The 26,982-nt window shown below is 42.3% G+C and overlaps 1 protein-coding gene across 8 annotated transcripts in view; it reads right to left on the bottom strand.

Annotated features, from left to right (window-relative positions):
- lamb2l (laminin, beta 2-like) overlaps positions 1-26,982 on the bottom strand; it is a 60,848-nt gene that overhangs the window by 29,227 nt on the left and 4,639 nt on the right. For 4 of the 8 annotated variants that reach the window (XM_036988206.1, XM_036988207.1, XM_036988203.1 and 1 more), the window contains 4 exons: positions 26,450-26,547; positions 26,060-26,268; positions 23,758-23,852; positions 9,755-9,826 (listed from right to left, as the gene is read on the bottom strand). In XM_036988206.1, the coding sequence (XP_036844101.1) occupies positions 9,755-9,818 (64 nt within the window). In that variant the 5' untranslated portion in view covers positions 9,819-9,826; positions 23,758-23,852; positions 26,060-26,268; positions 26,450-26,547. Of the gene's footprint in view, positions 1-9,754; positions 9,827-12,312; positions 12,380-19,796; positions 19,942-23,757; positions 23,853-24,084; positions 24,249-26,059; positions 26,269-26,449; positions 26,548-26,982 lie in introns of those variants that run through there. The other 4 variants (XM_036988204.1, XM_036988209.1, XM_036988208.1 and 1 more) reach the window with 4 other exon arrangements.

The raw sequence follows: 26,982 nt of genomic DNA, 5'->3' as shown, positions 1-26,982 counted from the left end.
ATAGAGAGGTAGCTAGAGATGTGTAAAGAGATACAGAGATTGCTGGGGCCCCTTTCAACATCAGAGGCCCAGGTGACATCAAACACACAGCATGTTGGGACACGACGGAGGTGGAAGGTGTGATGTGGAATTAAAACATCCTGTGTTACCCATGAGAAATGAAGTATATCATATTTCCCATAGGCACCCAGTCATTAGGGCTTGATAAGGAGAACCAAGTAAACATAGGGCTGAGTCTGAAATGTCTAAGTGGAAATTACAAGCTTCAGAAACCTTCTCCTGCAACAGGGTGATCAAATGAAGATCCTTTACCTGTGCCATGAGTTGGTCCCTGTTGAAGTCAAATATTTAACTGAAGCAGATTCCCTGAATTCCAGTAAAGGAGAAGTAAAGCATTCACACAAGGCAATATGCCACTGGGCCTTGATTAACCTGAGACATTCAGCTACTCGCACACATGTACAGGTACAGTAAAGCTGCACTTAAATCAAAGTGTGACCTTTGGAATGTTGATATCTGCACATATCCGACTCTCCCTGGGCAAACAGAAAAGTCTGTTTAGGAGTGCTGTACATTAGCCCACAGAGAATACCTGAAGCTCACCAGAGATGTAGGACAAAGATAGCGGGGGGTGGGAGTGACTGTGACGCCCAGGACCCCTCCCTGGCTGTGACAAGATATCTCTGACCGTGATGCAGAGTCTAATGGTTCTCTAAGCTGCAATGTGGGCATGTCGCATGACTGGACATTTGAAGGGGCAATCTTCTGTATCTCAGTGTGTTGAATTGTCCACCTCACTTTGATGACAGTATGTGGTGTTGGAGTTATATCTTCCCTTATGACTTTTCTATTTTCTCACCGATGTTGAAATATATAGTGCACCTAGTCTGGGTTTTGGCTGATAATTACAAGACACCACTGCAAACGGGTGCTCTGTTTGCAGACAACACACAAATATCATTTTTCTAAATAGCTCTGACTTCTTAGACTTGACAGTGATGTCAAGCCCCCTCCTCTCTGGTGGGTGATACAATATCTGTAATATATCCTTTACCTTGTGTTCTCCTGCACCGACTAGCAAAGAGAACGTGTGTGCATGTATGTATGTGTGTGTGTGTGTGTGTGTGCATGTGTTGTGTAAGAGTGTACTTGGGGAGGGCCCTGGTAAAGCCACCCCAGGGTCTGCTTTCACCTACTCTGTTATTGCATTCATCTGTCTTTTCCCCCCCAAAAAATGACAGCAATAACAAAAACATACACTTCAAAGACCATTTGAAATCCGACCTAAGCACCCATTGTTTAATACACAGCAGACCAGTGTAGACACTGTTGTCCCTTCTGCTCAACGCCTCTTCATGTTTATATTCTTAAAGCTCAAGGTACAGCCGCTCACGAAAATCACTGAGGAAATAGACACATATAAAGTAAAACTACCATTTACATCACGGGGTCTCAAGTAGCACCTCTTTAGCTCATTCCCGACGACATGTGTGAGAACGTTACTGTTAGATCGGGTCCTAATGCTAACGTATTGGAGCGTGCAGAGAAAAACACAGGGCTTTCGTAGGTTTCAAAACTGCTGTTGACAACAGCTGGTTTCTCAGTCTGATTAGAGCGTTGGTCAAGCACGTGTCTGTACACCGCCCGCCACGTAGCTACACACACACGCATGCCGAAGAAGGAAGGCGTAGGCAGACACACACTTGCCCAACATCCCATATCCCTTCTGTCCCGGGCGCTACAGTAAAAATGCAGGGAGACTGCGAGAGGGGAAACGTGTATTTATTAAGAAAAACATTCCAGGTGTCAGACACAGACTGTTCCAAACACTCCGCCCCATCCCACAATGCCCCTGTGCAGAGGTAGAACATGTGTGTTGGAGTGTGGAGGGCCCGTCCAACATGCTCTGTGGTGCTTATCTCTATACGGGCTGGGACAGGGGACCAGGGAGGGCAGAGGAACCAGGCTTAGGCAGTCAGGCTGACAGCATATGGATCCTCCACGCTACTGGGCTTCAGTAGTATAGCTGTCTTTCCTCTGGGAGTCCAGGCTTAATCCACACACTACCTCTCAGCCACTGGAATGGAGCACTGAGCTGAGCAGTGAATCCATTGTCTGTCAGAGCTGCTATGGCCAGGACCTATCAACCTCTGTTTCCTCTACTGGATCTAACACTGTTAACTGTGCTCAGAGATCATTACTCCATAGGCTATTCATCAGTTGGTCCACTGCTCTCATAACTGTCATTGTTGCCCCATATCCAATAACAGCAGCTCCTACAAGCTGTCTCTGAATCCTCACTCCCAATTTTTAATTTTTAATTGTATTTAACTAGACAAATCAGTTAAGAACAAATTCTTATTTTACAATGACGGCCTACCCCAAACCATTCCCCTAACCCGGACGACGCTGGGCCAATTGTGCGCCACCTTATGGGACTCTCGATCACCGCCGGTTGTGATACAGCCCAGGATCGAACTAGGGTCTGTAGGGATGCCTCCAGCACTGAGATGCAGTGCCTCAGACCGCTGCGCCACTCAGGAGCCCAAGTGTACTGGTCAAGCATACAGTATCAGAGCTCCAGTGATCTGTTGGATTTGAATCCAGTCCCTTCAGGTCCCTCTCTTCTCTGTCACCATATTCCAGTCAGTGGAATGGCCTCCCAGCACTAAAGCCCAGTGTGTCACTCACGATACTGTCATCATTAGACAATCCCATGAATGATGGATTGTGAGTCAGATAACTATAGGGCTCCGTGCTGTGATTGGAAGATTTGTACACATTCTCACTGATGGTTAATTTAACATTGAACAGGACCAGTGGGGGCTGCTGAGGGGAGAATGGCTCATAATAATGCCTGGAATAGATTAAATGGAATGGTATCCAAAACATGGCTTTCATGTTTTTGATACCATTCTATCCATTAAACTCCATTCCAGCCATTATTATGAGCCGTCCTCCCCTCAGCAACCTCCACTGAACAGGACACAGTCTAGAAAAAATCCTGTTCTGTATTGATTGTACAGTAGGGCAGAACATAGCAAAGCACCAACTGATACAGATTGAAGGTAAGAGGTAACACTTTCACACACTTCCAATACATGTTTCCCAGTTACAGTCATTAACAGAGAATATGACCCAGATTCCTGACTGCAGGGGAGTGAGGAGAAAAGGGCACATATCCCAGAATACCTAGCAGTCTGAACTTTGTGCCAGTGCCACCCAGGGAAGGAGGGAGAGGGAGGGTTTAAGAAAATCACAAGACCCGGTAATCTGTCTTTAACTGGATTAGAGCTGAGTTCCTGGGAAAAAAAGATGACGCCCAGGTGGAAGAGAAGAGGAGTGTTGAACGGCTGTCTGGCTCCTGGGCTGGGAGGACAGAGAGACAGTAGTCACCGGAACACACTTCATACCTCACTGGCTGCATATACTGTATGTGTGTGTGGACCGGGCTCCTCTGTCAAAACACACCTCAGTCACCAATGAACCCTGAAGAGGCCCATTCTGACAACCATACAGAGACAAGAGCTGCTGCTAGTAATCATTTGCCAGACATTCCAGAAATGCCCCAAATTCTGTTGGATTTAAATAACAGAATCTTAACCTATGAGATTACTGAATATTGTACCTTTATTTAACTAGGCAAGTCAGTTAAGAACAAATTCTTATTTTCAATGACAACCTAGGAACAGTGCGTTAACTGCCTGTTCAGGGGCAGAACGGCAGATTTGTACCTTGTCAGCTCAGGGGTTTGAACTTCCAACCTTCCGGTTACTAGTCCAACGCTCTAACCACTAGGCCTAGGTTGTGTTACATGACCAGAGAAGTTGAAAAATAATCATTCAGAGCATCAAAGCTTTCAGTGCTCACTGTCCTGGCATCTTAAGTTATGGTGGTGAAACCCTGTCATACAGAGGGAACCCCTGAATTCTGTCATTCTCAGGTTCCATCCATTCAACCCTGGTTGTCAAGATATTTTACAGAGAACTCCAATACCTTTTGTGTGTTGTATAGCAATTACCTCATACATTACGTAAACAACGGGTGGAGCTGCAAGTGCAAAGCTATACAGAACCATTACTGCATCAGATCTCGCCTGAACAGCTGTCTGAGGAGTGGCTCCCCTTTTGTAGTAAGAGACTGGTGAAAGTCAGCAGAACAATGGCAGCAACACAGTAAAGCAGAGCTACATAAAACTCAACCTGCGCTGTGCTGCGCTGCTCTGGAGGAAACACCATACCCACCTGCGGTTTAGCGCCCTGCGCTACAATAAAATAGTTCCAGTACATCACGTCAGACATTCTTTGAATCTTTTAGTACCTGTGTTTCTAAAATGTGTCAAGACATCACATTACATGAATGGCTGTCTATAGTCCATCTCTCTGTAATAAACTTTTGTCTCCTTAATAACATATGAATATGTAAACAACTCATGAAACATCAACTCATTTTCTGTCGACTAAACATTCCCTTGTTTCTTCAATGTTAACTAATCTAACCTAAGGTGATAGACTGTCAGTCACCTTCATAGCTGCAGCGGGATTATTCTGCCACATTATGCAGGCTATGTGTTAATTACTGCACATACTCTCCATATCTGTCCGGTGGTTTGACCAATCTGCCACGAGAAGTCATTGGCACTGGAGTCTGTGGTGCTGTGACAGGAGGGGTGTCAGCATCTGAAACAAGTAAGTGCAACTCTGTGTCACACTCTGGGTGTTCCTCTCCACCTTTTGGAGAAGTCTCTGGAGCAGGGAGTACAGGAGGGGACTAAGCACACATCCTGGAGGGGCCCCCGTGTTAAGGCTCAGCGTGGCGGAAGTGTTATTTCCTACCCTCACCGGCTGGGGCCGTCCCGTCAGGAAGGTCCTAGCAAGATTTATTCTATGTGTCCATGTCTGTGTCCCATTTCTTGGAAGCGGTAACTCTAGCCTCCAAGACAGCTTCTACCCCCAAGCCATACAACTTTTAAATAGCCATAAGGCTGCTAAATAGTTCATTAATGGTTACCTGAACTATCTGCACTGACTCTATGCACACTCACAAGACTATATATACACACCATATACACAGTCACACACACACGAGACTGACACTCTCACACAAAACCCACACTCACATAACACACACACGCATACCAACAACACAAACACACATACACACACACTTTAACACTCATCATATGCTGCTGCTCTTTATTTTACTCTTATTATTATCTACCCTGATGCCTAGTCACTTTACTCTGCCTGCATGTACATATCTACCTCAAATTCCTCATTCACCTACCTGCACATTGATCTGGTACTGGTATTACCTGTTTATAGCTCAATTTTTGTGTTTTTTACTCCTCTTGTGTTACTATTTTTGTTTATTTTGTATATATATATTAATCTGCATCGTTGGGAAGGGCTTATTAGCAAGCATTTCACAGTTAAAGCTGCAATACGTAACTTTTTGGGAGACCCAACCAAATTCACATAGAAATGAGAGTTATAGATCTGTCATTCTCATTGAAAACAAGTCTACGTTAGATCTGTTCTACTTGTGCTATTTCTATGCTTCCCGGTCTTAAGTTAGTTTTTTTTAACGTATTTTAGTTTCAGTTTTGTACACCAACTTCAAACAGCTGAAAATACAATTATTTTTGGTTATGGAAAAAATATTTCACAGCGGTTTGATTATAATGATTATCTACACAATACTAGCTTGTTTTGTCACATAAACTGAAATTAGGCAAACGATTCGAATTTTAGCAACCAGGAAATATCTTTAAGTCGCCACCCTTTGTATTTGGTGCATGTGACAAATCAAATTTGATTTATTGATTTGGGGAAAGTGGTGCATCAGTCTGTATGTACAACTGCTGCAGGGCACAGAGACTGGGCTTTCTCTGCTTTCTCACACTGCTGGTAATGAAGTTGTGCTCTAATAGCCCTCCCTTTCTCTATCACCCCTTTCTTTCGAATATGGACACTAATGAGCTTTTCTTACTCTCACACCCTTGCTGTGCTCTCTCTTTTCTCTATGTAGTATACAACCACCAATTACTGACCTCTGTCTTCCTTCTCCTCCTCTTCTCCCTGTTATACCCTCCTCGCCTAGTCTCTCTTACTTCCACTTCCTTATAGCCTTGATTTTTGGCTGCATAAATATGGGATATGTTAAATAATATGTTAAATAATCTAACTTTAATTTCAGTGTGCTGTGCAATAGGATTCTCCAGGCCCCAGGGCTAAACTGTCTGATCTAATTCTTATCCAACCCACCCCTGGAGAGAGGCAACAAAAAAGCAGTGGTTCTGTTTGAGAAATAGAAGCTTGCCAGCTCACCTTGGCAAGCTTCTATTTCTCAAACAGAACCACTGGTTGGAAGGAAGGGAAAGTAGGAGAGACTAGGCAAGGAGGGTATAACAGGCGAGGAATTTACCACATTAGTCTCCGGCTTCATTAATAAGTGCATCGACGACGTAGTCCCCACAGTGACCGTACGTACATATCCTAACCAGAAGCCATGGATTAAAGGCAAAATCCACATTGAGCTAAAGGCTAGAGTGAAGCTTTCAAGGAGCGAGACACAAATCTGGAAGCTTATAAGAAATTCCGCAACGCCCTCTGAAGAACCATCATTTTTCAAGTAGACCACTTGAGTTCCTGTACCCAAGAACACCAAGGTAACCTTTCTAAGTGACTATCGCCCCGTAACACTAACATCTGTATCCCTGAAATGCATTGAAAGGCTGGTCATGGCTCACATCAACACCATCATCCCAGACACCCTGGACCCACTCCAATTTGCATACCGTCCCAACAGATCCACATATGATGCAATCACTATTGCACTCCACAATGCTCTTTCCCACCTGGACAAAAGGAACACCTAAGTGAGAATGCTGTTCATTGACTACAGCTCAGTGTTCAAAACCATAGTGCCCTACAAGCTCATCACTAAACTAAGTATCTGGGATTAATCACCTCCCTCTGCAATTGGGTACTGGACTTTCTGTTGGGCCGCCCCCAGGTGGTGAGGGTATGCAACAACACATTCACCACGCTGACACTCAACACAGGTGCTCTTCAGGGGGTGCGTGCTTAGCCCCTTCCTGTACTCCCTGTTCACCCACAACTGTGTGATCGCACACGACTCCAACACCATCATTAAGTTTTCTGACAAAACGACAGTGAAAGGCCTGATCACCGACAACAATGAGACAGCCTACAGGGAATCGATGGGGCTGTAGTGGGCACGATCGAGAGCTTCAAGTTCCTCGGTGTCCACATCACTAAGGACCTTTCATGGTTCAAACACACCAACACAGTTGTGAAGAGGGCACAACCATGCCTCTTCCCCCTCAGGAGGCTGAAAAAATTTGCCATGGGCCCTCAGATCCTGAAAAACTTATACAGCTGCACCATCGAGAGCATCTTGAATGGTTGCATCACCGCTTGGTATGGCAACTGACTGGCATCCGACCACAAGGCGCTACAGAGGGTAGTGCGTACGGCCAATTACATCACTGAGGCCGAGCTCCCTGTCATCCAGGACCTTCATAACAGGCAGTGTCAAAGGAAGGCCCTAAAAATTGTCAAAGACTCTAGCCACCCAAGTCGGTCTGTTCCCTGTGCTACCGCACGGTAATTGGTACCAGAGAGCCAAGTCTGGGACAAAAAGGCTTCTGAACAGCTTCTACCCCAAAGCCATAACACTGCTGAACAGTTAATTAAACGGCTACCCAGAATTTCTGCTTTTCTCCCCCACCTACATGTACATAGTACTTCAATCAATCACCTAATCAAACCTACATGTACATATTACCTCAATTAATCACCCAACTACCTCGTAACCCAGTACACTGACTTGGTACCAGTACTCCTTGTATATAGCCTGTATATAGCCTTGTTATTGTTATTTTATTGTGTTACTATTTTCTGTTTATCTATTTGTAAATCTTCTACTTTTTAACTGCATTTTTGGGAAAGGGCTCGTAAGTAAGCATTTCACGTTAAAGTCTATACTTGTTGTATTCGGCGCATGTGACAAATAAAAGTGTCTTTGATTTGATTTGAAAGAACCACAAACACAGGGTTCTGAGCAAAGTAAGTTCAGACATTACACTGCAAAAATATACTGGGCTAAAAACAACCCAACCTTAACATGTGATAACCTGGGATGACATTTACTCTCCCGGGAAGCCAAAAAGGACTATCTTAATGGCTTACACAAGTGTACTAAGCCACGCCTCCATAACCCAGCATCAAAAACCCAGCATCAATATCCCAGCAGTTTTGTAAAGAAAACAACCCATAAGCGACCCAATGCCTGCAACCCAGCAACACAGAATTTCTTTGAGTGTAGTGTGACTGGAGGAGTGGAGACAACAGTGAGTTGTTGTGGCCTGTGGGACTCTTATGTATAGTACAAGGTCATCAAGGCCTGTTTCCAAAACCAGATGCCTCAAACTATTGTTGTCCTCCAGTGTGGGAGTCTACGGCATAATATGCCCATAGCTGATTCAGGTAAGTAAGCGTTGGAAAATGAGTATTTTCAATGGTCAATAAACTCATGAAATACAACATTCATCCTGGTGTTCAGGGTAAGCAGCTGATTCTGAGTGACAAACATCAACAATACATATTTCAACACTGAGAGTATTTGTGTACTCAGAGCGCTGTGGTTCTGGATGAGGGTGATGAGAGGACTGTAGTCAAGTAGCCCCTCTCTCTGGTGGACAGTTTCCCCTGTCTTTTGTGTGTACCTTTCGTCGGTGAGTAGAAAGCAGAGCCGCTCACACACAATACTGTTAATTGAACGTCTTCAGAGAGGGCGCAGCCATGTGTGTCAACAGTTAATGACAGAGGAGGGAAAACACGAGTGTGGATAATAAAAGAGTCAGGAGAGAGAAAGGGGAGCCATGTCTGTCTGTTGACAGGACCAATAATAACACAATGTCTGAGGGGCTGTTTAGAATCAAGGTCTATAGAGTTAATACACAGACATACAGGTGTAGAATCTTAATTTGATCACCCTGTTGCAGGGGAACTTTCCTGCAATGGAAAAACATTTTTATTTTGTTTATTTTGTAATGTTTTTTTTTTTTTTTTTGGGGGGGGGGGGGACATTTAAATGTGTAGTGTATTTTAGGTTGAACTTTTTAATGCAGTGGGCTAAATCAGGGTCACACTGAGTGTGTCTTGGTAGTCTTAAACAAATCTACTTTGAAACAAAAGTATTCACCTCACACACATGGTTATGTGTATAAGACACCTGTACCCCATCAGATATAGATAGAGTTGAAATGTATTACATTTTGAGTTTGCATCTCAATATTACACTTCATATAGATCACATAAGACTGAAATAACAAAACCGTTTGACAAAGAAAAAAGATTATGTTTAATAATTATTTAATTATGAAAAATATTAATAAGATTCCTCCCATGAAGCCACTGGGTCATTTGACTGCAGGAAAGGGCAACAAAGGCTTCTGAAGTTGTTAATTTCCACTTTGAAATAACGACAAACGTACCAACCCTTACATAAATGTCCATAATGTCCATAATCCACATAATAATTGACATTTCCCGTTGCTGCAGGATTATTTTCCTGCTGTAGCAAACTGGCTCAAACTAAGATCCTACATCTATATTGTCTGCGATGTGTTGCTCATCTGCCACCAAGATAGATAATACATCACCTTAGAGACCTACTGTAATACAGTGTTTACAGAGAGCAGGATCAAACTGAAACTTCCACTCACCTAAAATAAATATGCCCAGATATGCAGCCATGGCGGATGTCAGTCGAATTTGACAGAAGGCCATCCGGAAGGCTGAAACACAGAGTAGGAGAGAGTATGTGTGAATAAGACAAAATAGACCTGGTCTTTTTGGTCTTCAATGTCATAATATCATAATTTTGCATCATAATACACAATGATCATCTATTGAAACGCTGGAGGGCCCAACAATTTATACCAATAAATCCATTAGGAAATGTGTGTATGTGCTGCTGACCCTAACACACTGGACCTCAGGGGGTCAGGGGTGCCTCTGTGACCGTGTCATGACACTGTGGAGAGAAAGGAGTTGTGTGTGCACAGTCTCCACAAACACAGCTCTAAGGACTGAATGTGACCGAGCATGTTCCCTACAGATCTGCGCGTGGGAACACAGATTACAGATGTCCAACTATTCTAATCTGACTTGGCTCAAACAAATTAAAGTTGTTGTCAAATAGTACTACATCCTACCAAGTGACAATAGTACAATTTCTAATACTTTTTTCAATATGCGTTAACATGGCAAATATTTTTTAAACATAATCCCACCAGCAATCCTTCAAACAAACCTTCAATACAGAACACTGTACATTTGCATCTGTAACAGATTAACATGTACTAGTAGTAAGGCCGAGGGATGCCGGTACCACACAGTGATGTCATATCCATTGTACAGGGATAGCTAACTCCCCGTGCTGCTGTTCTCATATGGCCAATGACCAAACCTGCATGACTCCTCTATAATGCAGAATAACAAGAGGAAAATGTTACAATCCCAATAAAATAAAAAACTCTGCAGTGTTACAATCCCAATAAACTCAGCAAGCTGAGTATTGACAAGTAGAGCGGGGAAAAGTCAAAGAAAACAACAAGCGGCTATTGCACTGCGGAGTTCCCTATCACTGCTTGGTTCCCTACCTACTGCAGCCTGGGGACAGAGGGGCTGGGGGCTGGCTGGCTGGTGGGTCTCTCTGTGGGTATAAACCCTTGAGAGGATCAGGGCCCCTCACTGCAGCCACTCCACTCTGCTGAAGAGTGTCCAACACTGGGACAGGACAGCTCTGCATCATAATGCCACTACCACAGTTTCCCACCAACATAAAACAACCACAGGGAGAACAGTTAAAAGCAAATTAAGTGATTTTAACACAGCAGACAGTTTTCCACAGAAACAAGACAACATGCCACAGAAACCTGCCAGTTTACCACAGAAACAAGACAACATGCCACAGAAACCTGACAGTTTACCACAGAAACAAGACAACATGCCACAGAAACCTGACAGTTTACCACAGAAACAAGACAACATGCCACAGAAACCTGACAGTTTACCACAGAAACAAGACAACATGCCACAGAAACCGGACAGTTTACCACAGAAACAAGACAACATGCCACAGAAACCTGACAGTTTACCACAGAAACAAGACAACATGCCACAGAAACCTGACAGTTTACCACAGAAACAAGACAACATGCCACAGAAACCTGACAGTTTACCACAGAAACAAGACAACATGCCACAGAAACCTGACAGTTTACCACAGAAACAAGACAACATGCCACAGAAACCTGACAGTTTACCACAGAAACAAGACAACATGCCACAGAAACCGGACAGTTTACCACAGAAACAAGACAACATGCCACAGAAACCTGACAGTTTACCACAGAAACAAGACAACATGCCACAGAAACCTGACAGTTTACCACAGAAACAGGACAACATGCCACAGAAACCTGACAGTTTACCACAGAAACAAGACAACATGCCACAGAAACCGGACAGTTTACCACAGAAACAAGACAACATGCCACAGAAACCTGACAGTTTACCAGACACACTTATCTACCGCAGAATGCCAATTCAGTATCTCACAAAGTTACATCTACCATAAAGTACAACAAATTCACCATAATGAAAATATAATAACATAAATCTCTGATATTATGTGTTTACAAAAATGGAGTGCCTGTATGCAAAAAAGACTCAAATATACTTTTTAAAAAAAAGTGCAACACACTAGCAGACCTGACAAAGTTCTCAAACCTTACTTCTGGGAATTACCAGGGACCTCACGAAACCATATTATCACGATACAGAGGTGCCGATACGATATGTATTGCGATTCGATACTGCGATTTTATTGAAATTTGATGTTCCAAGCATATTGCTCACTATATGCCTGCTGCAGAGAGACAAGAGAGACCATGAGAAAGTGTGTTTTGATTGATCGGTCCTGGAAATAAAAGAGCAAAAAATATTGTCTCACTATTTAAAAAAAGATGGAGAGCAAGCTATAGGATGAAAAATACAGCAGGTACAGCCGCGTAGCGCTACCTAGCAAAAACAAATTGGAGTCAAAGTATCAATATAATATCATCCAAAATAATATTGCGATATGTAACTGTGTCGATTTATTCCCCCATCACTATCAAACCTGTTCAGACAAACAATCCGACACAACATCTGTTAGGTCCAACTTCTGAAAAGTGTCTATACAGAGTAATAGCATAAATAAGATCTAAGTACTCACACAGCCACGCAAGTAAACTCAGTCCTCTCTGTGGTGAGAAGCTTTCTGCAGGCTGGTTCACTTTTAGTGTGCGTGTGTGTGTGTGTGTGTGTCTGTGCGCGCAGTGTGGACAGCGATTCTTATTCAAATTCAGCTGTCACTCTGAGAGCCACTGTGTGAAAGGGGAAATGGTCTCTAGGCAGGCGGAATGCACTGCCCCACTTTTTTGTGTGTGTGTGTGGGGTGGGGGGGGGGGGGGGGGGGTGGGGGGGGTTGAGTTGGGATGGAGGGGAGGAAGGAGGGAAGGAGAGAGGGAGGGGTTGGGGCGCTGTGTTGGCTGTCCCTGGGCCGTCGGTGCAGGGACACCCCCTCCCATCCAAACTGACCACCAGAGAGACGACACAGGACCTCGGGTCCAGGGAAAAATAACCTGCTGAGTTTGTGGCATAAGTACTTCCTGTTGCAGACAGGGTTGTCCCTGTGCACTACACGACATAGGAATTACAGCTTAACTAACTAAGAAGTTGAAATGAGGAGAGAAAATAAAAACATGCTCTATATTTTCATTGGATGAAATAAGAAGATACCCCACAACCTTGAAGGTTGAACTGTGTTACTTTAGCACAATGTGGCACAACAACTTTAAGTTGATACAGTAAGTCTCGATCAATAGGACATACAGTAGTTGACTAAACTCTGACAAAGTCAGAGAAACTGTGGTTTCAATATAATGAAATCCTAGTTCCAGGTGGGAGGGACTCTCATATACCATGCCTAACCCTTTAACTGTCTCTTCTTCATAAACATGTTGGACATTAAATTACTATTACTAACAACTCAAATAAGAACTTCCAATATTTTTGTTAAACTTTATGTTTATTTGGGGACTAACAGAGCTCTACCAGGCTGTTGAGAAGTCAAAAGAGGGTCATACCAGCAATGCCATATTAGAATGGCAATTTGCATTATATTTTTGTTCTTCTCAATAATACTACAAAAATGACTTTAGGTCTGCTTCAGTGGCTTTTTTAGGTAGGTAAGCATCATTAAATGAGTAATTATGATAATTGTGCACATCCAAACATGAATATTCAATTACATTGAAATTAATATGTTTAGAGTATAGAGTGCAATGTCTATCAAAATGGTTTTCTTACATTTCAAATTATCCAGATTCTTCCACCATCTTTCCCACATATTCCGACTGCATTTTTAGATACTAAATTACAAAGTGCCGTCTTTAATTACTGTTATAGGCGTTCTTCTATAGGCAAACTTAAAGGCCCTTCTGAATATTGATTAAATGACTCCATGGGTCAATTTATGTCACCTAATATAGTGTGGTTTCAACAATTCAATCCTATTTTTCACCAAAATTATTTTTTATAGAAAATATACATACCATATTAGTTCACCATACTTGTCACTGACATATCAACCCCCCGGATGAGCACATTTAAAATATATATTTCTTTTAGCCTTTTTACATTTTAAATATTTATTTTCATATTTCTACTCTTCAAGGTCTCTACTAACAGGAAATGTGCAATATTTATCCATCACCAACTGAATTCCTGCCGTTTATCCAATATCTTTGGTGACTGATTTGGAGTTTTCTTACAGACCTCTGAGTGGGCAAAGTCAGAGTGCCACAACTCTGAACTGCAGCAAACCAAAACGATGGATACAAATTATGTTAATTGCTGCAGGAGGGCTGGGGGAGTTGACCAATCAATTTAAGGTGAAGATTTTTTTTCATATCTACTTCTAACTCCATTGCCAAACATGCTCTACCAGCCGGTTGAGGGCTAAAGCAGTGGTCACCAACCTTTTCTGAGTCAAGATCACTTTCTGAGTCCAAATGCAAGCTGAGATCAACCGCTCAGATTTGGTATTTTATATGAGTTAAAAAACATAAGTCTGTGCAAAATTACCCTTTTAAAAACAGTTCTGTGGCAATGAGGTTTGTGCAGTAGGCTAGGCTATAGGCCCAATACATTATCACCGCATATTAGCTTTACTTGAATTGCTCTGCCAATCCATTGTTGTTCGGACCATTAAAAAAATATACAGTGCCTTGCGAAAGTATTCGGCCCCCTTGAACTTTGCGACCTTTTGCCACATTTCAGGCTTCAAACATAAAAATATAAAACTGTATTTTTTTGTGAAGAATCAACAACAAGTGGGACACAATCATGAAGTGGAACGACATTTATTGGATATTTCAAACTTTTTTAACAAATCAAAAACTGAAAAATTGGGCGTGCAAAATTATTCAGCCCCCTTAAGTTAATACTTTGTAGCGCCACCTTTTGCTGCGATTACAGCTGTAAGTCGCTTGGGGTATGTCTCCATCAGTTTTGCACATTGAGAGACTGAAATGTTTTCCCATTCCTTCTTGCAAAACAGCTCGAGCTCAGTGAGGTTGGATGGAGAGCATTTGTGAACAGCAGTTTTCAGTTCTTTCCACAGATTCTCGATTGGATTCAGGTCTGGACTTTGACTTGGCCATTCTAACACCTGGATATGTTTATTTTTGAACCATTCCATTGTAGATTTTGCTTTATGTTTTGGATCATTGTCTTGTTGGAAGACAAATCTCCGTCCCAGTCTCAAGTCTTTTGCAGACTCCATCAGGTCTTCTTCCAGAATGGTCCTGTATTTGGCTCCATCCATCTTCCCATCAATTTTAACCATCTTCCCTGTCCCTGCTGAAGAAAAGCAGGCCCAAACCATGATGCTGCCACCACCATGTTTGACAGTGGGGATGGTGTGTTGCTTTTACGCCAAACATAACGTCTTGCATTGTTGCCAAAAAGTTCAATTTTGGTTTCATCTGACCAGAGCACCTTCTTCCACATATTTGGTGTGTCTCCCAGGTGGCTTGTGGCAAACTTTAAACAACACTTTTTATGGATATCTTTAAGAAATGGCTTTCTTCTTGCCACTCTTCCATAAAGGCCAGATTTGTGCAATATACAACTGATTGTTGTCCTATGGACAGAGTCTCCCACCTCAGCTGTAGATCTCTGCAGTTCATCCAGAGTGATCATGGGTCTGGGTAGATTTGCAAGACCACTGCAAATCTACCAAGACCTGGCCGTTCCTCTAAACTTTCAGCTCATACAAGGAGAAGACTGATCAGAGATGCAGCCAAAAGGCCCATGATCACTCTGGATGAACTGCAGAGATCTACAGCTGAGGTGGGAGACTGATGGAGTCTGCAAAAGACCTGAGACTGGGACGGAGATTTGTCTTCCAACAAGACAATGATCCAAAACATAAAGCAAAATCTACAATGGAATGGTTCAAAAATAAACATATCCAGGTGTTAGAATGGCCAAGTCAAAGTCCAGACCTGAATCCAATCGAGAATCTGTGGAAAGAACTGAAAACTGCTGTTCACAAATGCTCTCCATCCAACCTCACTGAGCTCGAGCTGTTTTGCAAGGAGGAATGGGAAAAAATGTCAGTCTCTCGATGTGCAAAACTGATAGAGACATACCCCAAGCGACTTACAGCTGTAATCGCAGCAAAAGGTGGCGCTACAAAGTATTAACTTAAGGGGGCTGAATAATTTTGCACGCCCAATTTTTCAGTTTTTGATTTGTTAAAAAAGTTTGAAATATCCGATAAATGTCGTTCCACTTCATGATTGTGTCCCACTTGTTGTTGATTCTTCACAAAAAAATACAGTTTTATATCTTTATGTTTGAAGCCTGAAATGTGGCAAAAGGTCGCAAAGTTCAAGGGGGCCGAATACTTTCGCAAGGCACTGTATAAACATTTTGAGGTAGACGATATGATCACACCGGTAATAGATCAGTTGTTGTATTACTTGTGAGGCACAGCTGAGTGAGCATACATTTAAAAAAAAAATGCTTTTTATTTGTATTTTACTGAGCTGATGGATGCCTGCGCATCTGATGGTCAGTCTCAGCGGAGGGTTAGAGCAGCAGACTGAGGGTCCGCCTCTCAACGTCCTCTGCTGACGCTGAGCAAAAAGGGACACTGTCTTCCAGCTGATGGCGAAACTGTAGTCGCACCGCACAAATCCATGTTGTTACTCCTATGAACAGAGAAGGTGAAATATTCCTCTGCTAATAATAACGGAGCAAGCCTATCGATACACTTTCCTACTCATTCATTACAGCTGAAGTGCTGGTTGCAGCACGAGTGGAAGTAGGGAAGAACAAACATGTTCATGACTTATAAAAGTGTTGAATAAAAAGTGCGGACAGCGCTGAGTAAGCACTTAAACATGAACTCACTGAGAACAACAGCAGCACATGGCTGTATTCATTGACAGTTGATCTCAAGTCATGGTTTTAAAAGTTTTGAAATCTCACAGTATCAACTTTGCTGCGATCAACTTTGATCGCGATCAACCTGTTGGTGACCACTGGGTTAAAGGGTTAAACCTTTGTATGAGATGGCAGTAAGGTTGTGTGTCAACCAGCCAAACCACAGAAACCACACAACGGAACAAAGCCGCCCTCACATTCACTGCTCTGTGGTTACATGACCTTTGACCCTCGCTATGAAAGGGCACTGAGATGGAGTCCAATGCGGGGCAACCGCAGCAGATTCAGAACCTGAGGAAAAGTGATTTTATAAGCATGTCGCTATGGTCTGATCTTGATCTTGCATGTGTTTTTTTTGTGCCAAAAAGTGGATGTGTGTGTGTGTTGACATTGAGAACATAATGGTAACCCGATCGAGTCCCAATCAAGACAGAGATGTCTATAGCTCACCTGTTTACAGACTAGTGGGGAGAGGATAACATAGCCAACTACATCCTCTCTGTGAATCAAAATGCCAATTCAATGGCTCCACAGAGGACCTCTCCACTTTGAATAAAAGAGCAATACATTACCTCATTCATCCTTCCGTCAAAATAGGTATTGAAAGACATCCATCCTAAGGGTGGTGGTGGTACGGTAAAGCACAGCGAACACACAGGTCAAAACCCCCTCAACACTATATTCTTTCTGCTAGCCTTTTATCCTGAACTTCCAAGAACATGTCCAGGCCTCTGGCCTAGACTACAGTAGAGTGAAAAACACGGAGGGTCTTAAAGTAACTGTCCAATTTTTCCAGATTTCTATGAAATATTGTCTATAATTAACTGCAATATGAGTGAAATAGTTTTCCTTCCAATTTTTTGTATTTTTTATGAAGTATGTTAAAAGGCAGCTCTTCTGTGTTAGCATGGTGTGGGCGTACCCCAACAACAGAATCCTGTGAGTCATTAAAAATATTCATGCGAGTAGACTGATTGGCCAGCTCGTCCTCCTCAGTTTTTAAGTGTTTTTTTTCTCAAATGTATGCTTTGAACAAAAATATGAGTCAACAGCATTATTTGGGTATGTTAACAGAATATGAACTTTAAAAAGTGACATTTTCACTGGACAGTTACTTTAAAACAAATCCAGATAATACTGTCATACTTCAGTTCAGTTCAGTATACTCAGTGCACGCGCACACACACACTGACACACACACATATTTTAATAGGAGGGAGACATGCGGTTGGAACAGTGCTCACCGCTATGCCTCCCCAGTAAAAGTCAGATGAAAGATAAAGTAACCTGGGGACACTAGACAAAATAATCCCTGGCTTTCATATCCTAGAACACAATAATGATAAGCCTTGCCGTGTGTGTGTGTGTGTGTGTGTGTGTGTGTGTGTGTGTGTTGTGTGTGTGTGTGTGTGTGTGTGTGTGTGTGTGTGTGTGTGTGTGTGTGTGTGTGTGTGTGTGTGTGTGTGTGTGTGTGTGTGTGTGTGTGTGTCATGTAGACGGAATACCAGCTGTGTTTTCATGGACAAATAGTGCTTCAGAACAGTACTGAATGAAATGTACACATCATAATGAACTCGTTTCGATTGCAGCGGTGCATAGGCAACCATTCAATAACACATTTCTTTAAAGTTGCACTAAGCAGAAATCGCTCAGCCATTTCCTGGTTGCTAAAACCATAATAGTTATGTGACAAAATAAGCTAGAATCATTGTACCATCTAAACCGCTGTTAAATATATTTTCCATAAGCAAAAATATTGCATTTTCAGCTGTTTGAAGCTGTTGTACAAAACCAAAAGTAAAAAATGCAAAAACTAAACTTAAGAACAAGCGTAGAAATAGCGCACATAGAACAGATCTACTGCTTCAAATACTTGCTTTCAAGTAGAATGACAGACCTATAACTCACATTTCAGTGTGAATTTGGTCAGGTCGCCCAAAAAGTTACATTTTGCCACTTTAACTGTCCTGAGTCAATGTTCACTGCGACATAATTCAAAGAAAGGTTAACACCTAAAATAACTAATTATGTCAGTCGGACTTATTTCTTATTAACTGACCATCTCGATAAATGTGAAAGATGATCCATTCTGTATACGGCCATCAGATCAAAAGTAAAAGGACAGGCAGAGGCAAAAGGAGTGACAGCAGGCCAAGTACGACAGAGCTTGGCAACATCAGGTTGCTGCTCACTCACTTTAGGTCATGATGGAAGAGTCTCTCTCTTTATAAAGGCACGTGACTCAGCGTGGCAACCTTCACAGACAACATGGTCCAAATTCAACGCTGAAACAACGTCAATGAAACATTAACAGTAAAGGAGTAAAATGGTAAGTGATTTGGATCAGTGTTTAGTCTCTGGATGACCCTCACGACATTTAAACCCCTTTCCAGAGCTGACCTGAGACCTGCTATCTATCACTAACCCAAATATACTGCTGTGAGTCCTTGAACAAACTAGTAGCCTACAGATTGTATGTCATTGTTAACCTGTTTGTACTTAATGCACTTTGACTCTTTGTACTGTAAGTAAAACTATGACCAATAACCTGTCTAGATTTTCCCTGATCAAATAGACCTCTCCATACAGTACGGCTGGGAAGGAGACAGACCACCCAAAAGAGACATCCCCAACAGAAGGAATCAGTATAGCTATGTAATGATTAAAACCCCACTTCAAATACTTTATAATCCCCTGAGAACTTCAAACATACACTACTGGAAACACAGGAGCCTCTTCCCTGACAAACTACATGACATAATCATATACCGTCTGCATGGCAACTTCTGTTGTGTCTTCAACAGGGTTACGATTAGAGCTGCGATTGATATATGACGATTTTCCTTCCAGAAATAAAATAAAATCTCCAGGTTTAAATCCAGGATCATCTGAAATTGTCACGCTCTGACCATAGAGAGCCTTTGTTTCTCTATGGTATAGTAGGTCAGGGCGTGACTGGGGGGGTATTCTAGTTTATATTTTCTATGTGGGGTTCTAGTTTAGTCTTTCTATGTTGGTGATTTGTATGACTCCCAATTAAAATCATTGTTGATAATCGTTGTCTCTAACTGGGGATCATATTTAAGTAGCATTTTTCCCACCTGTGTTTGTGGGATATTGTTTATGTGTAGTTGCATGTTAGCACTCCATTGTCGTCACATTTTGTTTATTCTTTATTGATTTGTTGTGTGGTTCACTTACTTTAAATAAAAAAGATGTGGAACCCAGATCACGCTGCACGTTGGTCCGAGTATGCTTCCAACGATCGTGACAGAAATATCTTTGTCTGCCGATCTCCGCAGTAGCCAAATGGTCCCAAGTCTTCAATGATGCAGACAGAGTGTATCTGTATGACAGACATACAACAACTTGTTTGTGTCCTTCCATTCCCCTTAACGGTAATGATCTGTATCAGATCCAGCGTCTCAATGCAAGCTAACTAAGCCGCTGCAGGTAAAGACAAAACCACCACTACCACATACAGAATAAGTAATACAATATACAGGTAACTGCCAAAATAAAGGAAACACCAACATAAAGTGTCTTAAAAGGGTGTTGGTTCACCACAAGGCAGAACAGCTTCAATGCACCTTGGCATAGATTCTACAAGTGTCTGAGACTCTATTGGAGAGCAGCGACACCGTTCTTCCACGAGAAATTCCATAATTTGGTGTATTGTTGATAGTGGTGGAAAACACTGTCTCAGGCACCACTCCAGAATCTCCCATAAGTGTTCAATTGGGTTGAGATCTGGTTACTGAGACGGCCATGGCATATGGTTTACATTGTTTTCATGCTCATCAAGCCATTCAGTGACCACTCGTGTCCTGCGGATGGGGGTATTGTCATCCTATGGGGGCATAGCCATTGTCCGGCCTTCGAGATCTCCACTTGGTCATTTTGTAAATTTTTATTAGATTATGTAACATGTGCCCATCTCATTGATATGAAAGGATTAAAGGTACACAAGTTGTTTATGAAATAGGTCACTGGAATTATTTATACGGCAACCGCGCGTCCTGTGTGTAATGGTCACATGGGCACGTGTTCCAACAGTTTCCAACATGTTTTTTTTAAATATTTTTTTTACTGTTGCCTAGGTTTTACCTTGAACCCATTTGTACGTACATCATCCTTTATGACCACATGTACCTCTGGGATTAATTCAAAAGTGAATTGATTAGTTTCCACACCCAATGGTCATGTGAGGTGAAATGTGTGCATTCTGGGACGTGAGCACTCATTCTGTTCGACCTGACGAAGATCCGTTTTGGATCGAAACGTGGTCAGTAAAGCAGTGAATTGGGAGCTTTAAACAGTATGCGGCCCTTCCTGATCTTTACAGGCGGCATAGCCACGGTAGACAAAATAATGGCCTGCCCAGCATTTTCATACATGACCCTAAGCATGATGGGATGTTAATTGCTTAATTAACTCAGGAACCACACCTGTGTGGAAGCACTTGCTTTCAATATACTTTGTATCCCTCATTTACTCAAGTGTTTCCGATAGTTTTGCCGTTACCTGTACATTCTCCTATCTCTTTGTAATAATTTGTTGAGCTATGGCTCATTACAATGATAAATATTCAAGACATTTTCAAAGATGTGCTCTGTGTCTGGGCTGAAGTTGAGGGCACTTTGGGGACATGTAGCTTAAAGACTACTGCCTCTGACTTTCTGTCAAATGGATTATAACCGAAGTTGGTGAATTCTAAGTGTATGCACAACGCCATGATGCATATCAGTTGTTCAGTCACCAAGAGAGAAGATAGTGAGACTTCATTTCCAGAACATCAGGGTGAGCATATGTGTATTATTCTATTCATTTGTCTTTATTCAGAGTTACCAGGAGAAGACAACGGCTTGGACAGCTTACATGGGAGACAGGCAGTGTATTTTGACAGCTCCTTCACAAAGGGGTGTGGCCGCAAGTTTGAATGGTTTCCTGTTATTAGTGAGATATATTTCAGACGCAATCAGCCATTTCCCTGGAGATTAGAATCAGCTCAGATCATCAGAGGATGTGCATGTGCGTGCGTCTGTGCGAGCATGTGTGTGGGTGCGAGTGTGACTTTACTGATAATTAAATGGATTTCCTAAAGATCCCTTTATCAAAGAGTTAAGATGACATCTTCTGTGAAGACAGACTAGGCCTCAACTGTGAGTCATGTATTATTCCATCAGACAGCTTTAATCACATGGTTTTGCCAAGGGTACATTACATTATTTGACAGACAGGGGCTTATCTTCAATTATCTCTTTACATTGTAGCTGAACAGCTGTCTGGAGTCACACTGTAAGCCGAATCAAAGCCAGATGTAATTGAGAGACTAATCACTAATACAAGTCCCAAGTCCCATGTCAGGAGGAAACAAGGGGGTGATTTCAGTCAAGGAACATGATTAAGTTTGAATCACAACCCCAGAGAGAATCTCAAATATCAAAGACATATTGATACAGTGTTTTTGGGCTTTGGAAGGGGCCCCTCTCCAGACACTAGCTCCTCAGAGCAGAACAGGGCAACGGCTGAGGCAGCAGGTGCTGACGGGCTGGGATGAGAGATGAGGCTGACGCCCTCCCAGGGCTGCTTGGGGCCAAGACTTGCAGATCTCTTGAACCCCTTAGGTTAGTGACACACACAGCAGTGGAGCTAAATAACAACCAGGAGCTGATTAAACTTATACTAACTAAGCCCACAGACAGAGGCCATGGAAACCTTTCAGATGCTTAAACAGTTGCCTGGCTACCCAAACTCCTTGCTCCAACCAAACGCTACGCCACACCCATGGACGTTAGTGGCTTCTCTGCAACGAGTCTGTATCTGAGTACCTATCTGAAGATTTCCAGACGGGAAATTAATTTTAGACCGTATGATTGGTCCCAGAAACCGGGTTGAACCAGAGCCAGAACACACGTGGGTAAAGCAGCGTTTGAAAATTTGTCATTGGCTTTGATATTCTGATTGGTTAGAGATGATCCAATCGCTGATGACTTTGTTTTGTACAACACACCTCCTTTTGACATCACCACAAATGACTTCAATGATGGCTGTCTCGGACTGAAGTCTATAGCGAACGGTAGAGCTGCGGAACAATTCAGTTGGAGTCGTGAGGCAATCCAAACAGTGCCATTGATTGGGAACATTTGCAAATAAGTGCCAGCAGGGTCCACAAATCTAAGAGTGATGGTCAATTTTGTCCAACTCATGTTACAGTTAACAGACAAAAAAAAGTAAGAAGAATGTATAAGGGCTATTTTCCAGCTAAAGCCTCATGTCATAGAATAGTCCTACATATACATGGGGGATTCCCTAATCAATCTAAAAATCTTTACTGTGACTGAAAGTGATTGAACAGGAGGTCCCCCTTTCAATGTTCATTTGAGTAGCTTCCTAATCCCAGTGGAATGTGTGAAATGGTGTCCGTAATCTGCTCGCCCTGACCCTGTGGCCAGTGGAGTGGCAGAGGGCCATGCACAGCACAGAGCAGAGCTGCTCTGGTGTCAAGCAGTAATAAAACAGGACCAAGGTATGGTGTGAACCGAACAGCAAATATAAGGAAGAAGTTAGAAATGGGTATAGAGAAAGACCAAACTCCTGGAAAATTGTATACTTCAGTGAATGTTCATGAATGTCATTATTTGCATAACTACTGTAATTTTCCTTCCATTTTTATCTCAACTTGCCTTGTTCCCTGTACTAAAATCTCAGTCAGCAGACCAGGGGTTAGGACTGGGAGCTGGAGTGTTGGCCTATGATCTTCCTCCCTACCATATCTTTCGGTGACAATATTTGACCACAGATGATGAGATACCTCTGCAGCTCCTGATTGTCAATATCTGATTATCCATAGCAAGCTGAATCACTTTATGTGTTATGCTCTAAATTACAGGCTACCTAATATCCATCTGCATGAAAACTAGATGCAAACTATGGAAGTTATTACATTGATTATAATGAGTAGGATACAGTACCTCCCATAAATCAATAGCCTATTCTGTAAACTTCCTCAGGGTTCTACAAACACAGGTTCAGGATAAAAGGTCGCATAACAGCAGTTATTTATTACCGTCAACGACCGATAAGTGTTTGAGAAATAAAGAGGGCAGTGAGGTTTAATTCTACAGCTAAAACGAAAGGTAAAAATGTGCAGTAGTCTCACCTGCTCACCACTTTCTCTGATCCACTGTCTCTGCTTCCTAGCCCGCCTCGACCACCTGTATGAGTCCTGTGTACAGTTTGGTCTGCAGTCCAGTACTGCACAGAAAGGAGGAGGAGTAGAAACCAGCGTTTATCAAAGTGAATATATATATATATATGTAGGCCTACCCTACTGTACAAACAAGGTAGGTTTCTGTTAGGTATGGGCGCCACCCTGACGCTATACTGACTGGGCTACAGTACTACACCGTTCAACCCCCGACATCGACGTCTTTCAGTCAGGTATCAGGTAGGTTAAAGGCTGACGTTAAGACGACAGAAATGTTACCTTATCGTGCAGGACATCAAAGTTAAACTTGGACGAAGAAGAACAAAGGCTCGGTTTGTTTGATACACATTGCAATGCCCTAAACCTAGTTCATTATAATTTCCCGTAATAGTCACTTGCTCCTTTTCCCACCTGCCTCTCTCTGTCTGTAATCTTTCTACAAATATTAATTTCCCGCTCCTCCCCAATAACTCTGACCAGGACAGGTATCTGCCCAGTCGTTACAAATGTAGAATCAGAAATGGAAATAAGAGGGGGGGGTTGAACATGTTTCATTTCTTCATTTCCCGTGATAATTCTTAATAGTTAGGTTATGGGTCATTTCCTTTGTCAGAAATAATTTTGTATTTGCTTTTTTAGTGCCTCCATGTAAGCCTGTTGTAGGTACTGCAGCTGGGTATTTTGTTATGAGGAATATAAACATCTTTATAGAATGATGATGACAAAAGCCATCAACAAGCTCATTATCTGGTGCCAGCCAAATCTGACTGGGAGATAAACCTCAGAAAACAGACTTCTGCAGAGCACAGGAACAAGAGAGCAGTCTGTTGTTCAAGGGGCAGATGGGGGTGATATTGTGTGGGGATGGGTAGTGTGGTAAATCTGTTATGTAGTTTGCTGTTCATTACTGTATTGATTTATTGTATTAGGTTTGGAGTTGTCCCCATCACAGACAAATACAACTTAGGATCCATAACCAAGTCCTGCCCCAGCATACCTCACATTCCCTCCCACTTAAGAATTCCCTCATCATAACACCAACACGGTAGAGAGAGCTGTTAGAGCTAGCTGGACCAGGGATTGTTATAAATATACCTCCTCCTCCATTCCCCTCCACCCTAGGTGTAAAAATATGTTAATGTGACAGGTGAGGGCAAAGAATGGATTTATTGGTTTGGTTTGTGAGGGTCTATTAATTCATTGTTTTTTGAGGGTCAAATTGCTATTTTGGAGTAACGTGCATAACTCAGCTCCGTACATACAGTAGTCCGTAGGACTGCAAAATGTATTATATTTTGTATTATGTAGTGTATTTTTAGGATTTATGGGCACAGGGCTATATAGGTCTGAATTCCACACTTCCGTGAAGTCAGTGGCAGTATTGGCACAGTTAATAAATGATGGACGGACACCATCACACGCGCCCCTCTCCCACCACCCATCTTCCTTCCTGCTTCAGGGATGTCAAATTGTGGGGTTTGGGGCTGTAATTTCACAGAGCTGTACTCTTCCAGGTGATTGATGCATGGCAATGGTTAGGGAAAATTGACCACTGTAAAATCTAAAGTACCTTCTTGCTTTCATACTCATCGTGTTTGGCTGCAATCAGACGTTTATGTTTAGTGTGTTTATCATTTGGGCCTGCATACCACCAATCAGGAGCCTGGTATGGAGGCTCGTTGCCCTGAGAACCGGAGCAGTGAGTAGTAGGATTCAATGATGTGTCTATAACAGATGATTTGATTGATTGATAATACTTATTATTATTTTGGACATTGAATGATTCAATCAATTACACTTGCCACTTGTCACTTTTAATTACAAACTCACAAAATTATACACAGTTTCACAAATAAAATAATGACTATTTGTTGAAAACTATGAGTGGAAATTATAGAAATGCAATTTTTAAAGTACAGCTTGTCATATTAAAGTGAAAACTACCAGCATAAATTCAACTAAACATTCATCCTCTTAATCTGGGACTGCCCTCTTGTGGAAGATTTGTCCCAGCATTACACACAAATTCAAATTTCACTGACACAAATGGATTTTTGTTACAATACGAATAACACAGCATAAGCACATTTAATAGCACAAATATAAAAAGATACATGATACTCTGACCCAAGATTGGTCTCTACATCTGATTTAAATGATTTTCAATTCGCAAGGCTTTTGGAAGTACTTATAGTAGTTATATTACCAATAGTAATAGCTAATGCTTATTTAATAATGCTAGGTTTCCCTTCACCTGTTTATTTGTGAGATAGGTAGGTAACTATGTGGTCCCTCAAGCTCCTCCAGGTCATCTAGGAGCAGAGCTGGATGGTTGAGGGAGAGAACATGGGCAGAGTAAGCCTGGTGGAGCTGGGCCAGGTTGAACATATACCTGACCCCTGCCAGGTGCTGTAGGTGACCTCGCTCTCTCTGTACATCCTGGTTCACAGAGGCTTTCACCAACTGTGGACAAAGGGACAGGAAAGTGAAGTCATAGCTGTCTATGAGAAATATCAACCTCAAACATATTTTGTTCTGCATTTTTATCCCTGACTTTTGCTGACAATGTGACCCTGACCAGGAACCGCTCAGGGGCATTACTCATTAGTACTTATTAGCCAGTGTAATGAATAATTAGCCTGACCTGAAGAGACTCAGATTCCTCCTCCTCCTCAAGGTCTCTGAGTCGTCTGGTGGAGTGTTCTCTCAAGGTGTCCCACAGGGCCTCAGCACTCACCTCATCTGACACACAATCAATCAATCAAATGTATTTTAGAAAGCCCTTTTTATAGCTCTTTTTACATCAGAGCTTTAACGATCCCCAGCCTAAAACCCTAAAGTCCAAGCAATGCAGAGACAGAAGCACAGCGGCTAGCAAAAACTCCCTAGAAGCCAGGAACCTAGGAAGAAACCTAGAGAGGAACCAGGCTCTGAGGGTTGGTTCTTCTGGCTACACAACACAATAAATACATAACACAGAGGCACACTGGTCACATGAAAAGCTACATACAACACACTGCAAGACACTAGATGGCAATTAATACATTAGCAGTGGGAATTAGTCTGTTGAAACACTAGGCTGGATAATGGGACTTTTCAGAAAGGTGAAATGGTGGACCTCACAGTGCATGCTTAGCTGGGCTGTACCACTTCCTCCCGCTCCAGTTAGAACACACT

The sequence above is a fragment of the Oncorhynchus mykiss genome, chromosome 9 (assembly GCF_013265735.2).
Source record: "Oncorhynchus mykiss isolate Arlee chromosome 9, USDA_OmykA_1.1, whole genome shotgun sequence".
Lineage (NCBI taxonomy): Eukaryota > Metazoa > Chordata > Actinopteri > Salmoniformes > Salmonidae > Oncorhynchus > Oncorhynchus mykiss.
This window is presented reverse-complemented; position numbering and strand designations above follow the sequence as displayed.